Genomic DNA, 12,949 nt, shown 5'->3' with positions numbered 1-12,949 from the left:
AAATAAAAAGTAAGCAGCATCTTATAATCCTCTAACTGTACGTTTCAGTGCACTGTGCCGTCGTTGATCGAGTATTTCGATGAGTTAATGATAATGTGAGCGGTGGACTTCTGAAATGATTATACTGACACACACACACAAACACACACACACACAGACACACACAAACACACGGCGTGTGTGCGCGCAAACTGTCGGCTTCATCGATGTTCCTGGTGTTTGCTCTGTGTTTGGCCGTAGTCCCCCAGTCGTCCACACTCAGGGTCTTAATTAAAGCCGTAACAAGTATAATGTATTAAAATCAGTGCTCTTACATCGTCGTCTCTTCCCACTCCAACTCAACATCACCTGAAAAAAAAACCCCAATGCTTATTCAGATAAATTCACAGCATGGATTATTCACCTAAATGCGACACAATGCATTTTGTCGCAGTAACACGTTTCTGTGCCTGTATTTTACCTTCCATAGCATCCAGCGAGTCCATTTTCTCCAACGCTGAGTAGTTAACGAACCAGATGGACTGACTGTTGCCTTTGCTGGTCAGCAGATCCAGAGTGCTCTGATACAGGAACATGTACTGAGCCTGCGGAACAAAAGAGTCCGACATTAACACCATGGGTCATTTACAGGAGTCTTTTTCAATCAATCTGTGCATGTGCGTTTGTGTGACTAACCAGGTTCTGCACCATGCACATCCTCTCACTGCGCAGTTCTGCCACCAGGCCGTACACGTCCACAAAGTCGTGGTCTCGGACGTGCTGAATCAGGTGGTCTAGAGCTATAAAGACTCCGGTTCTGCCCACACCAGCACTTCACACACACATTATACACACACTGTCAACTTCCTCAATCATCGTAAACAACGAACAATGACTATGATCACATGCAAACGTTAGGAATCCCATCCGGACCTTCCGTAAGCTCTAATGATACACTAATGCACACCTGCTTCGTTACTGTGTTTATACCGTTCCATTCAAAAGTGTAGAATCACCAGTCACATCTCCATCAGTCATTAGTCCATTTATAAACTCCTATACACTTTATAAGAGCTAATATATAAGGAATGAAACATTCAGGGGCATGCTGTTAAAGGAAAATAATCATTAGGGTGCATCAGTTGCCCTCACTTTCATAAAATCTGATGCATTTTTGTTTGGGTGTTCCTTTTCACCAATAAAGACATCCTGTAAAATTTTTTGACCATACTCAAAAGTCTAATGGTGGCACTATGAGGTTCATTTTTTTTTTTTTTGCCAAAGACCGCTTATTTTATGTTTTCGCGTAAGGTTTGAATCACAATGTTGGACTCCATTTATTGATTTCTTGTGGCCCTCAAACTGGAAAACTTCATACTGTAGGTGAAGACTTGTGGCTGTTCTTTGCAGCTTTTGATATAGCTGATGATCATCTGCTCTCAACACCAGTGTCACAATGGGATGGCTTGGCATCTTACCAGAGGATAAAGGCAACACTCACAAACTTCATTGTGACAAATGATGTGGCAGAGCGTGGGGTTAAACTAGTGTAGTAGTGTTAAGAATAAAAATGTTTCTCCAGTAGTGAACTTCCCAAAATCGGTGCTGTGTAAATACTTTAAGTTCCCTTGTTGCATTTTCTGGTGGGGCGATAATTAGTGTGACACACCTGGGAACTTCCTCACACTTTGGAAGCCTGGGAAGGGGAATGCCAGCTTTCCCCTCATTCCCCCGTGTATGTAAATTGTCTGCCCCATCTGTCTTTTCAGAAAATAAATACTGACTGATCGAGACCCCGCCTGCTGTACTTCACTTCTGCATCAGCTAAAAGACTGTTTTGTTATTTTTAATGTAGCTGACCAGTTCAAGTCGGTTACATAAACTGGTGCCGTGACCTTTCAAGGATTCTCCTGATCAGCCACAGCCGATCTCCGGGGTCCAGCTGCCTGCACAGTGGAGGTTTGCGCGGAGGAGCCGGTCTTCATCAGCGACACAGACGCTTCTTTCAGTTAATTAAGGTTTTTGGCAAAAGCCCATACAGTCTCATTTATTTTTTATTTTTCTTGCTAAAATATTGAAGTAGCCTAATTTGCAATTCCTATTTTATGTTTGTTTATGACAACTATTTAGTTTCTCATGATGGATGATTATATGTCTAAGGACAGCCTTTACTCTCACACACCTGTAGCTGGGGCGGGTAGAGGCGGGGGTCTTTATTTACTGAGGCGTGGAGGAGTTAAAAAGTTAACTTTCACTGACACAGTGGGGGAGGGTGGTTCTATGCATACACACCCAGTGGGGTCTACTTATGTTGTACAAACACCACAGCCACATATCAGTGATGGGGAGGGGGATTTACCAGCTCATGCATGGGAGGTAGGAGCATCCACGGTAGGGCCCACTTCATCCACGCCCATTTTACCTCCCAGTATTAATGACCCCTCAGCTGAGCTCCGTGATCTAATTACTGAATTGGGGAACAGGATTGGAGATTCAATAGCCAGTCGGCTGTTCACATCTACTCAGCCTATCTCACAGTCATGTGACCCAGTCTCTCCAGTGGTGCCAGACAGGCATGAACAATCCGGTAACATCAGTGGCACTCTTGATCTCACCAAAGTCAATGTGGTAGTCAAGCCAGATGTTCGTGAGCCTGCTGTGTTCAGAGGGGAGGGGTCTGATAAATGCACAGTACAGGAATGGATAGAGCTGATGGAAGTGTATTTACGAAAAAAGAATTGTCCTGCCTCAGATCAAGTTGACGAGATCCTGAGTCATCTGATGGGAAAGGCCAAGAAAATAGTGAAGGTGGGGATGAAAAGTAGCTCGACCCCAGACCACGCAGTCCAGCCAGACATGATCTATGATATCCTGCGGCGATATTTCAGTGAGTCCCCCGCATCATGCTTGCCGTTGGCTGACTTTTATGCCACCCAGCCCAGTGTGGGCGAGAATCCAGTGGATTATTGGGTGCGGTTGAATACGGCGGCGGAGCAGGCAGATCGTCTCCTGAAAAAGCAGGGCAGGAAATTGGAGAACATGATTGCTGAAATATCCATGATGTTCATTAGGAACTGCAATGATCCTGAGTTGTCCAGTGTGTTCAAAAGCAAGCCTATGAGCAAATGGTCTTCTACAGAGGTGCAGGAAGCGATCGATGAGTATCAGAGGGAGTTCTTGTCCAAGAGAAAGTCAGGGGAAGTTAAACCATCTAAAGTGACTGCGGCTGTTGCTTACTCCATGCCAGATGTTAAAGAGGAGGTGAGTGCTCGTGAGCCTAGTTCGCCTAGCCCATCCAGACCCAGCGAGTCCTCCAGTGCGGAGGGGGGTGCGTTCGAGCGTGTCCTGTGTATGCTAGAGAGGGTGCTGGAGAAGACAAACCAGGCTACTCCACCGGGTGTCACACAACCAGCCCAGTGGGTTCGAGTCACTCCCTGCCGCGTCTGTGGTGACAGCGCTCACTCTACAAGATCGCACTGCATGAGAGAAAAGAGATGCCTTGCTTGCTTCGAAAGTGGACATCAGAAAAAGGACTGCACAAAGCGCAGGACAGCTATGCCCAACACCACTGCGCCTGCTCAGGGAAACTAAGCCACCCACATGTGGGAGGGGACAATGTGGGTGCATTTAGTCAGTCCCTCAGTTTTGAAGATGATGTGCTATCTACTTATGAAGAAAAATGCAAGTGTGCTCCTGCTGGAAATAAGATTGTGTACCAAAATGTGCATAAATTAGCTAATTCTGGTAGTCTCTTTTATACTGATGTTTCAGTGAAGAATCAAGTTCTGTTACATGCGTTGATTGACAGTGGGTCTATGGCCTGCACAATGAATGAAGAGGCCGAACAGAAACTGCAGAGTGTGGGCTTATGTGCTGAGAGCATCACTTTAGACACAGACATGGTACTGGTGGGGTGTGGTGGGGTACAAGTTAAGCCGAAATGCATTTATCAGTTGGAAATGAATGTGTATGGCCAAGAAGTGAGTGTTCCTACACTAGTCGTGCCAGGACAGTGTGATCAATTGATTCTGGGTTCCAATGTGAAAAAAGCACTTGATTCACCACCTCAAACAAAACTCCAGTTACTGGCGAGTGATGGAGAAGCCTGAATCGACAAATGACCCGGCAATTGAACATTTTCTGAATGTGTTATCTGGAATTAACAGATGGAGGGGGAGTGTGATTCCTGACATAATAGGCACAGCTAAGCTGACACAAGCCGTAACACTGCTGCCACGTCATGAACACCTTGTGTGGGGAAGGCTCCCAGCCGACTCGCCTGTTTCGGCAGGCAGTGCTGTTCTCATTGACGCTCCGAGTTCTCACACACACAAGAAGGATATCATGGTGGGGAGGGCTGTGGCTACGATGTCAGGGGACAGATGGGTGCCAGTCAAAGTCATCAATCCAAGTGACAAGCAGATTACATTGAGGCGGAACACCAAGTTGGCTGATGTTTTCCCATGTGTTGCGTTGGAAGACTTGGATGTGCCTGCCCTCCATTCCCCATCAAACGATCTTCTGGTGAACAGCCAGAGCCTGCATGATGCTGACTCACCCCCCTCTATCCCCAACTTCAGTGAGGCTCTGAATGGACTCGGATTGAGTGACCTAGACATCGATTCATGTGATGTTTCAAGCTATTGGAAAGGCCAGTTGTTCAATTTGATACAGAAGTATGAGAGCCTGTTTTCCAGGAACAAGTTGGACTGCAGTGAGGCCACCGGTTTTGTTCATCGGATCCACCTGACTGATCCTCGGCCATTCAGACTCCCGTATCGACGTGTCCCACCTGGTCACTACCAAAAGCTGAGACAGGTGCTGTCTGAGATGGAGGAAAAAGACATCATCCGGAAGTCTTCCAGTGAGTGGGCGTCACCCCTGGTACTCGTATGGAAGAAGAACGGTGATCTGAGAGTTTGTGTGGATTACAGATGGCTGAATTCCAGGACTGTCAAGGATGCCCACCCGCTGCCACATCAGGCGGATTGCCTGGCTGCTCTTGGGGGAAGCGCACTCTTCAGTACCATGGACTTAACATCAGGATACTATAACATCCCCATGTGTGAGGAGGACAAGAAACTAACTGCCTTTACTACGCCCATGGGGCTGCATGAGTTCAATCGCATGCCTCAGGGGCTATGTAATGGTCCAGCTAGCTTTATGCGCCTCATGACTAACATCTTCGGCGACCAGAATTTTTTGACACTATTGTGTTATTTAGATGACCTACTGGTCTTTGCACCCGATGAAGGCGAGGCACTGAAGCGGCTCGATGTAGTGTTCAGCAGGCTGAGTGCACACGGATTAAAGCTTGCGCCCAAAAAGTGCCATTTTCTTCAGCGTAGTGTAAAGTTTCTTGGCCATGTTGTTGATGGGAGTGGCGTGGCGACTGATCCAGAGAAAGTGCAAGCAATTGCTGCCATGACTGAACAAGCGTTAATGCAAGATGATGGTATCACCCCATCCCCGAGAAAAATAAAGTCTTTTTTGGGCATGGTAATGTACTATCAGCGCTTCATTCAGAATTGCTCTAGCATTGCTAAGCCCCTCTTTGCCCTGACAGCGACACCAAAGAAGAGCAAAGGCCAGACTAGGGGTGTGGCTACCTTTAAGAAACTCAAGCCAAGTGACTGGACAAGTGACCAACAAAAATCTTTTGAGCAACTGAAGTCGGCCCTACTTGAGTCAGTGGTCTTAGCTCATCCAGATTTCAGCCGTCCCTTTATCCTGTCCACTGATGCGTCATTAGATGGGTTAGGGGCAGTCATCTCTCAAGTCCCAGAATGGGAGAGCAAGGCCCGTCCGATTGCCTTTGCAAGCAAGTCTCTGACGCATGCCCAGACCAAGTACCCAGCACACCGGCTGGAGTTCTTAGCTCTTAAGTGGGCAGTCTGTGACAAATTTAGCCATTGGTTAAAGGGCCATGAGTTTATTGTCTGGACGGATAATAACCCATTAACATACATACTGACCAAGCCGAAGCTGGACGCATGCGAACAGAGATGGGTTGCAAAGTTAGCCCCGTACAACTTCAGTATCAAGTATATTCCTGGCAAGAAAAACATTGTGGCAGACACTCTCAGCAGGCAGCCTTTCGTTCAGAGCTGTGTCAGTAAGAGGCTGGTGTCTGAGCCGTACGGAGCGCTGCTTGAAGAAGCACAGCAGATTAAGGAAAACATGATACAGGAGGTCTTTAGACTGAGCGCCAATCACCAGGGGGTCAGTTGTCTCTCACAAATCTTCAGGCTGGAGCATTCCTCACTCGACAGCGAAAAAGTGAAGGCCATGTTCGAGGGTCATGCTGAGTGGGAGATGGGAACAGCTGAGAGAGCCATCTCCTGGCTTGTCCAGGACGTGCAGCAGCTGGCTACCAGTGGTCAGAGCCCCTTGCCTGTGTTTTCCATCCGGGAGCTGCAAGACAAACAGCAGCAAGACGCCTGCCTTTCCAGAGTCCTCTCTTTTGTGATACGTGGGAGACGACCATCACGAAGGGAAAGGGCTCATGAAACAGATGATGTCTTGAGAGTGTTGAAGCAGTGGGACAAGCTGAAGATGTTGGATGGGCTACTGTACAGGGTGAGCAAAGACCCACTGACTGGCAGGAAAAGACACCAGTATGTTGTTCCTGCTTCACTGGCTAAGCAAGTGCTGCAAGGCATCCATGATGACGCAGACCACCAGGGCCAGCAGAGGACCTTATACCTGGCGAGGCAGAGGTTCTTCTGGAGTGATATGGAGTGGGATGTCCGAGAATATGTGAAAACATGCAAGCGTTGCATAGTCAGCAAGACTCCTGAACCAGAAGGTAGAGCGCCTCTCGAAAGCATTAAGACTACAAGCCCGTTGGAACTTGTGTGCATTGATTTTTGGTCCGCGGAGGACTTGAATGGAAAAAGCGTGGATGTGCTAGTGGTCACTGACCATTTTACTAAAATGGCCCATGCCTACCCCTGCCGCGACCAATCTGCAAAACAAGTTGCCCGCCAGCTCTGGGACAAATACTTTTGTGTGTATGGGTTCCCTGAAAGAATTCATTCGGACCAGGGTGCCAATTTTGAAAGTGAACTGATCCGAGAATTGTTACAAGTTGCTGGGGTCAAAAAGTCCAGAACCACGGCATACCACCCCATGGGTAATGGGAATGTTGAACGGTTCAATAGGACTTTGGGCAGCATGATAAGAACCCTTCCCCCTAGAACAAAGCAGAAATGGCCACAAATGTTACAGACCCTAGCGTTCGCTTACAACTGCACTGCACACGAATCGACTGGTTACGCACCATTCTATTTAATGTATGGCAGAGTACCACGTCTACCAGTGGATGTTATGTTTCAAAATGCTGGAAGGGACTGCGACACTGTGGACTATGACCAGTATGTTGCTAGGATAAGGCAAGATCTGAAGGAGGCTCTGTCAGCTGCTCAGGCCAACGCTCTCACAAGCCAAGAGCGGCAAGCAGACTTGTACAATAGGAAAACAAAAGGACGTGACATTGTTGAAGGTGACCGAGTCTTGTTGGCCAACAAGGGTGAACGGGGACGCAGGAAGTTAGCAGACAAGTGGGGGTCCACCCCGTATATCGTCATCTCTGCCGACCCCAGGTGCCATACTTACCGTGTCAGGAACACAAGCAATGGACAAGAAAGGGTTGTTCACCGCAATCTACTTCTCTTGGTCAACTTTCTGCCGATTGAAATGGACAGTGTCGCTCATGAAACGACCCTGAGTGAGACGTGTGAATCAAGTGATGACCTGGAGTCGCATGTTGCTGAATCAGAGATCGACAGGACAGCTTGGACAGCCAGTTGGGTGGCAGGGGCCTCTGCCTCCAATCAGCTACAAGAGGGTTCATGCACACAGGGTTCTGACCTGGCCATGCAGTTGAACATAGGGGAGACTGATCAGTTGAATGATGCTCTCTCAGAAGAACCCTGTGTACCTGCCAGCTGTAGTGCTGACCAAAGATCCGAAGTGTCTGTGCAGCCTTCCAGTATTGGGAGCCCCCCTAGTAGTACAGTGGGCGTAGTGAGAACCAGGGTGGGAAGGATAGTTAAACCAGTGAATCGACTGATTCAGAACATGGCCCAGCAGTACGCTCAACACACAAACAGCTCAGTTCGTAGTTTGGCTAGGGCACTAATGTCATGAAGGAACACACACACACACACAGATATACCGGTACTCAGACCACTAACATAGGCCTACTGTCCAGTTAGAGAGTGACAGATTTCTTCCTTTTTTTGTTTTGTTTTTCTCTCTCTCTATTTCTCTTCTCTATTTCATGCCAAGTCAACAGGCGGTTTTTAGTCTGGTATGGTATGGGTGGTGTATAAGGCACCCCTGTAGCAAGTACACTATGGGGGGTCTGCGCAGCCCTCTGTAGTTGCTTTCCCTTTGAGTTGGGTAACATGCATGTTGCAGTATACTGTGAGATATACTTATCCAGTAGCTTTTTAGTGGTTGACTTGTGGGTGATATTTTGGTGAAGTTCAGAGGGGAGTATGTAGTAGTGTTAAGAATAAAAATGTTTCTCCAGTAGTGAACTTCCCAAAATCGGTGCTGTGTAAATACTTTAAGTTCCCTTGTTGCATTTTCTGGTGGGGCGATAATTAGTGTGACACACCTGGGAACTTCCTCACACTTTGGAAGCCTGGGAAGGGGAATGCCAGCTTTCCCCTCATTCCCCCGTGTATGTAAATTGTCTGCCCCATCTGTCTTTTCAGAAAATAAATACTGACTGATCGAGACCCCGCCTGCTGTACTTCACTTCTGCATCAGCTAAAAGACTGTTTTGTTATTTTTAATGTAGCTGACCAGTTCAAGTCGGTTACACTAGCCCATGAGAAAGTTGGTTCTGCCACAATAGAAGAAAGATTCCAGAACATTGTGCAAGTTGTAGCAAAAGACAGAGTAATGGTTCCAAATCTGAGACGGCCACATAGGAAATAGACACTGAGAATTTGCTTCTTAACATTTCACTTGTATCTTCAGTTGTCTTGAAAACAGGTAATCCAGCATCATTATAACTTTAATAGGGGCTAGCATATGCATAGGCGGCAAGCTTAAAACCAGGGTTATAACATTGATAGATAATGCTAGTGACACCCTAAAATAAACCTCCAAATATTTTTAGATGTTCTAGACATACTGTCTACAGCAGGGGTGGGCAATTATTTTTTTCCATGGGGCCACATGAGAAACAGAAAATTTTGTGGAGGGCCGGACCAAAAGGCTGAACTAAATTCTGCATAATATTAATTGTATTTCTTTATATAAAGCAGTAAATAACATTGTTTTTACAAGCTGCTAAGACTGGTAAGAGTATGGAAAAAACGAGGTTGCCTTACAAAAAAATGTCATTTATTCAATCAAATTTCCCAAAACAATGGTTAACAAAATGTGAACGTTTTTACCTTTTTTTTCAGTCACATTCACCCCAAAACACAATAAAGACATCATAATATTGTGTTTCTACTCCAAATATCAAGCAAGATACATCATATTATAATAATGATGCCCACATTTGTAGTCTAATCACCTCATTTGGTGTTTTTTATTTGGTAATGCCGACTCAAATTATAGTCTTTGAACACGGCTATCTGCTCTCCGCAAACTAAACACACGGCTTTATCTCTGACTTCAGTAAATACATACTTAGCGGTCCATGTTTTGTTGAAAGCCCTGCATTCGGCATCTACCTTTCTTCTTTTTGGGGGCTAAAGTCTTCTTGTGACGTCGATTCGGTGTAGGGATCAGATCTACAGATCGGCTCGGGCTCCGGCGCCTGCTGGTGACGTCACACTATGTGATTGGCTGGACCGTTTGAAGGATGACGCGCAAGTTTGTGGTTGGTCTGGACAAATTACGGAAATAGTTATCGCGGGATTAGGTTTCGTGGGATTTCATGTTATGTTCATGTCGCGCACATTGTGTTTTTGTTGAACACAACTTCAAAATAAAAGCAATGCACATTCAGTCCATGCACGAGGTAAAATTAGAAAATACGTTTATTTTGTAATTTCTAATTAACCTTACGCGGGCCGGTCAGAATGAACCAAAGGGCCGGATGCGGCCCACGGGCCGTAAAATGCCCAGGTCTGGTCTACAGTATCTAAGATATTTGGTATACTCTATAAGGTGCCATAATGTTTTATGAAAAGTGATCGAAATTTTGTCATAAAAGTCATAAAATAGCAGCTTTTTCCATAACTTTGAGCTCCTGGTGCCACCATTAAACTTTTGAATTCTGTCAAAATATTTCACCCAGTGTGTTTTCTTACCAAAAGGAACATAAAAACAAAAATGCATCATGATCGGAGGAACTTTTCATTTTTAGGGGGCAACTGATGCACCCTAATAATCATACGTGATTTTATAACAGAGTTAACAGAGTTGACAAGAACATTGGGATGGGTAATTTTTTTCCATCACTGAAATTTAACATCTCATCTCATCATCTCTAGCCGCTTTATCCTTCTACAGGGTCGCAGGCAAGCTGGAGCCTATCCCAGCTGACTATGGGCGAAAGGCGGGGTACACCCTGGACAAGTCGCCAGGTCATCACAGGGCTGACACATAGACACAGACAACCATTCACACTCACATTCACACCTACGGTCAATTTAGAGTCACCAGTTAACCTAACCTGCATGTCTTTGGACTGTGGGGGAAACCGGAGCACCCGGAGGAAACCCACGCGGACACGGGGAGAACATGCAAACTCCGCACAGAAAGGCCCTCGCCGGCCCCGGGGCTCGAACCCAGGACCTTCTTGCTGTGAGGCGACAGCGCTAACCACTACACCACCGTGCCGCCCCCTGAAATTTAACATCATACAGAAAATAGACTTTCTATGCAATTGATTTTATAACCGTTAATTGAACAAGCCCCCAAAAAACAGACTGTTAGACTGAATCTCTTCATTTTTATTCGAGTTGAATGTATGAATCAGGAGTCAAAGATAGCCAATAATGTGGGGGGAGGGGTGGGAGTCATTTAGTTAATGTTTTATGGATAAATTGGGTCTAAAATGTGCATCAAGCATCGCTATTGGTGAAAGTTTGTCATTTTCTTCTTCTTCTTCTTTTGGCTGCTCCCGATTAGGGGTCGCCACAGCGGATCTTTCGTCTCCATTGCTCCCTGTCCTCCACATCCTTGTCTACCACACCTGCCACTTTGATGTCCTTTCTTACCATATCCATGTAGCTCCTCTTTGGCCTTCCTCGTTTTCGTGTGCCTGGCAGCTCCATCCTCAACATTCTCCTTCCCACATGCTCTGCATCTCTTCTCAGGATGTGCCCATACCAACTCAGTCTCATCTCTCTTAGCTTAATTCCCAAGCTCTCCCCGTGTGCTGTCCCTCTGATGTGCTCGTTCCTTATCCTGTCCAACCTCCCATCGCAAACCTTAACATCCTCAACTCCGCCACCTCCAACTTTGCCTCCTGTCTCTTTCTTAAGGGTACGGTCTCCAATCCATACATCACAGCTGGTCTCACTACTCTCTTATACATCTGACCTTTCACTTTTGCTGGGACTTTCCTATCACAAATGACTCCCGAAATCCTTCTCCAACTGGGCGGGAGTCATTTAGTTAATGTTTTATGGATAAATGGGGTCTAAAATGTGCATCAGGCATCGCTATTGGTGAAAGTTTGTCATAATTTGCATTATTGTTCCAAACTGATTCAATAAAGATTTCTTTTCTAGGGAAAATAACAAAAGGTTTATCTCAGATACGCAAAATGTACCCTGAATTCTAGAATGACCTGTATATACACTAATGAAAACATTAATCCAATACTTTTGAATGGCAGTGCAATGTCAAAAACGTTAAGAGGATTATACTGTATCTAAAAGAGTAAGATGTTCACTCATTATAGCTGACCTGCAGTGCACTACGATGGTTGTGTTGTCATGGCCTCTGTTGGACCTGACAGCTTTGACAAACTGGATTAGTGTGGAGCTGGACTCAGGAACACCGTGCTCTGGCCAGGACGTGTAGTTAAAGTGATGCACCACCATGTAGTCACCATGCTGGAGGCAGAAAAATCACAAAAAACACACTTTCACATGGTCGTTTCACCGTAACGCAAATTTGCTCGAGTCGAAATCCCAGGATTTACGGTATAATGCCCGAGATCATGTGTGAACAGCAGCTGATATGTTATCTGGAAATAAAATGAGGACGAGACCTGATGAATATGACACACCAATATGTTTTAAAGCTGGCTGATTAAAGCACTGGCACGGAGACAAAGACAAGAAAGAAAAGCCTGAAAATGCAGTGATTCAGAAATGAAGGAGGATTCAATTTGGTGCTTATTTAGGAACAAATCAGCAGGCGAAGATCAAAACGATACACAACTCAAGTGTTTGAAATCTCAACTCGACCAAATGTTAGATAATTTATTATAAGACAGAGCTCTGTAGAGGCTACGAAACGAATTTTTTTGTGTATGTACAATGTACTAAAGTCACACAGTGTTATGGAAGCGTATTGCTGCCTGCCAGAAAAAGAAAAATGGATCAGTATCACATTAATATGTGAAAAGTTTATTGCTATATACGGAAGCCGCGAGAGGCCCTTCATATAATCTTTTTTTATTCACCTTGTTATCCCGAGATAACGACATAATTAATTCAGGATCTCGAGAAAACAACACAATTACAGTGGTGCTTGAAAGTTTGTGAACCCTTTAAAATTTTCTATATTTCTGCATAAATATGACGTAAAACATCATCAGATTTTCAGACAAGTCCTAAAAGTAGATAAAGAGAACCCAGTTAAACAAATGAGACAAAAATATTATACTTGGTAATTTATTTATTGAAGAAAATGATCCGATATTACATATCTGTGAGTGGCAAAAGTATGTGAACCTCTAGGATTAGCAGTTCATTTGAAGGTGAAATTAGAGTCAGGTGTTTTCAATCAATGGGATGACAATCAGGTGTGAGTGGGCACC

At 45.3% G+C, this 12,949-nt stretch overlaps 1 protein-coding gene across 1 annotated transcript in view; it reads right to left on the bottom strand.

Annotated features, from left to right (window-relative positions):
* Positions 1-310: 310 nt before the first annotated feature.
* Positions 311-12,949, bottom strand: part of ptprq (protein tyrosine phosphatase receptor type Q) — a 197,318-nt gene continuing 184,679 nt past the window's right edge. The window contains exons 55-58 of the mRNA XM_060923263.1: positions 11,869-12,017; positions 676-811; positions 461-584; positions 311-348 (exon numbers count right to left, since the gene is read on the bottom strand). Of these exons, the coding sequence (XP_060779246.1) occupies positions 311-348; positions 461-584; positions 676-811; positions 11,869-12,017 (447 nt within the window). The remainder of the gene's footprint in view (positions 349-460; positions 585-675; positions 812-11,868; positions 12,018-12,949) is intronic.

This window comes from Neoarius graeffei, chromosome 6 (genome assembly GCF_027579695.1).
Source record: "Neoarius graeffei isolate fNeoGra1 chromosome 6, fNeoGra1.pri, whole genome shotgun sequence".
NCBI classification, from domain to species: Eukaryota; Metazoa; Chordata; class Actinopteri; order Siluriformes; family Ariidae; genus Neoarius; species Neoarius graeffei.
The sequence above is the reverse complement of the archived record's forward strand: the minus strand, read 5'-3'. Positions and strand labels throughout refer to the sequence as shown.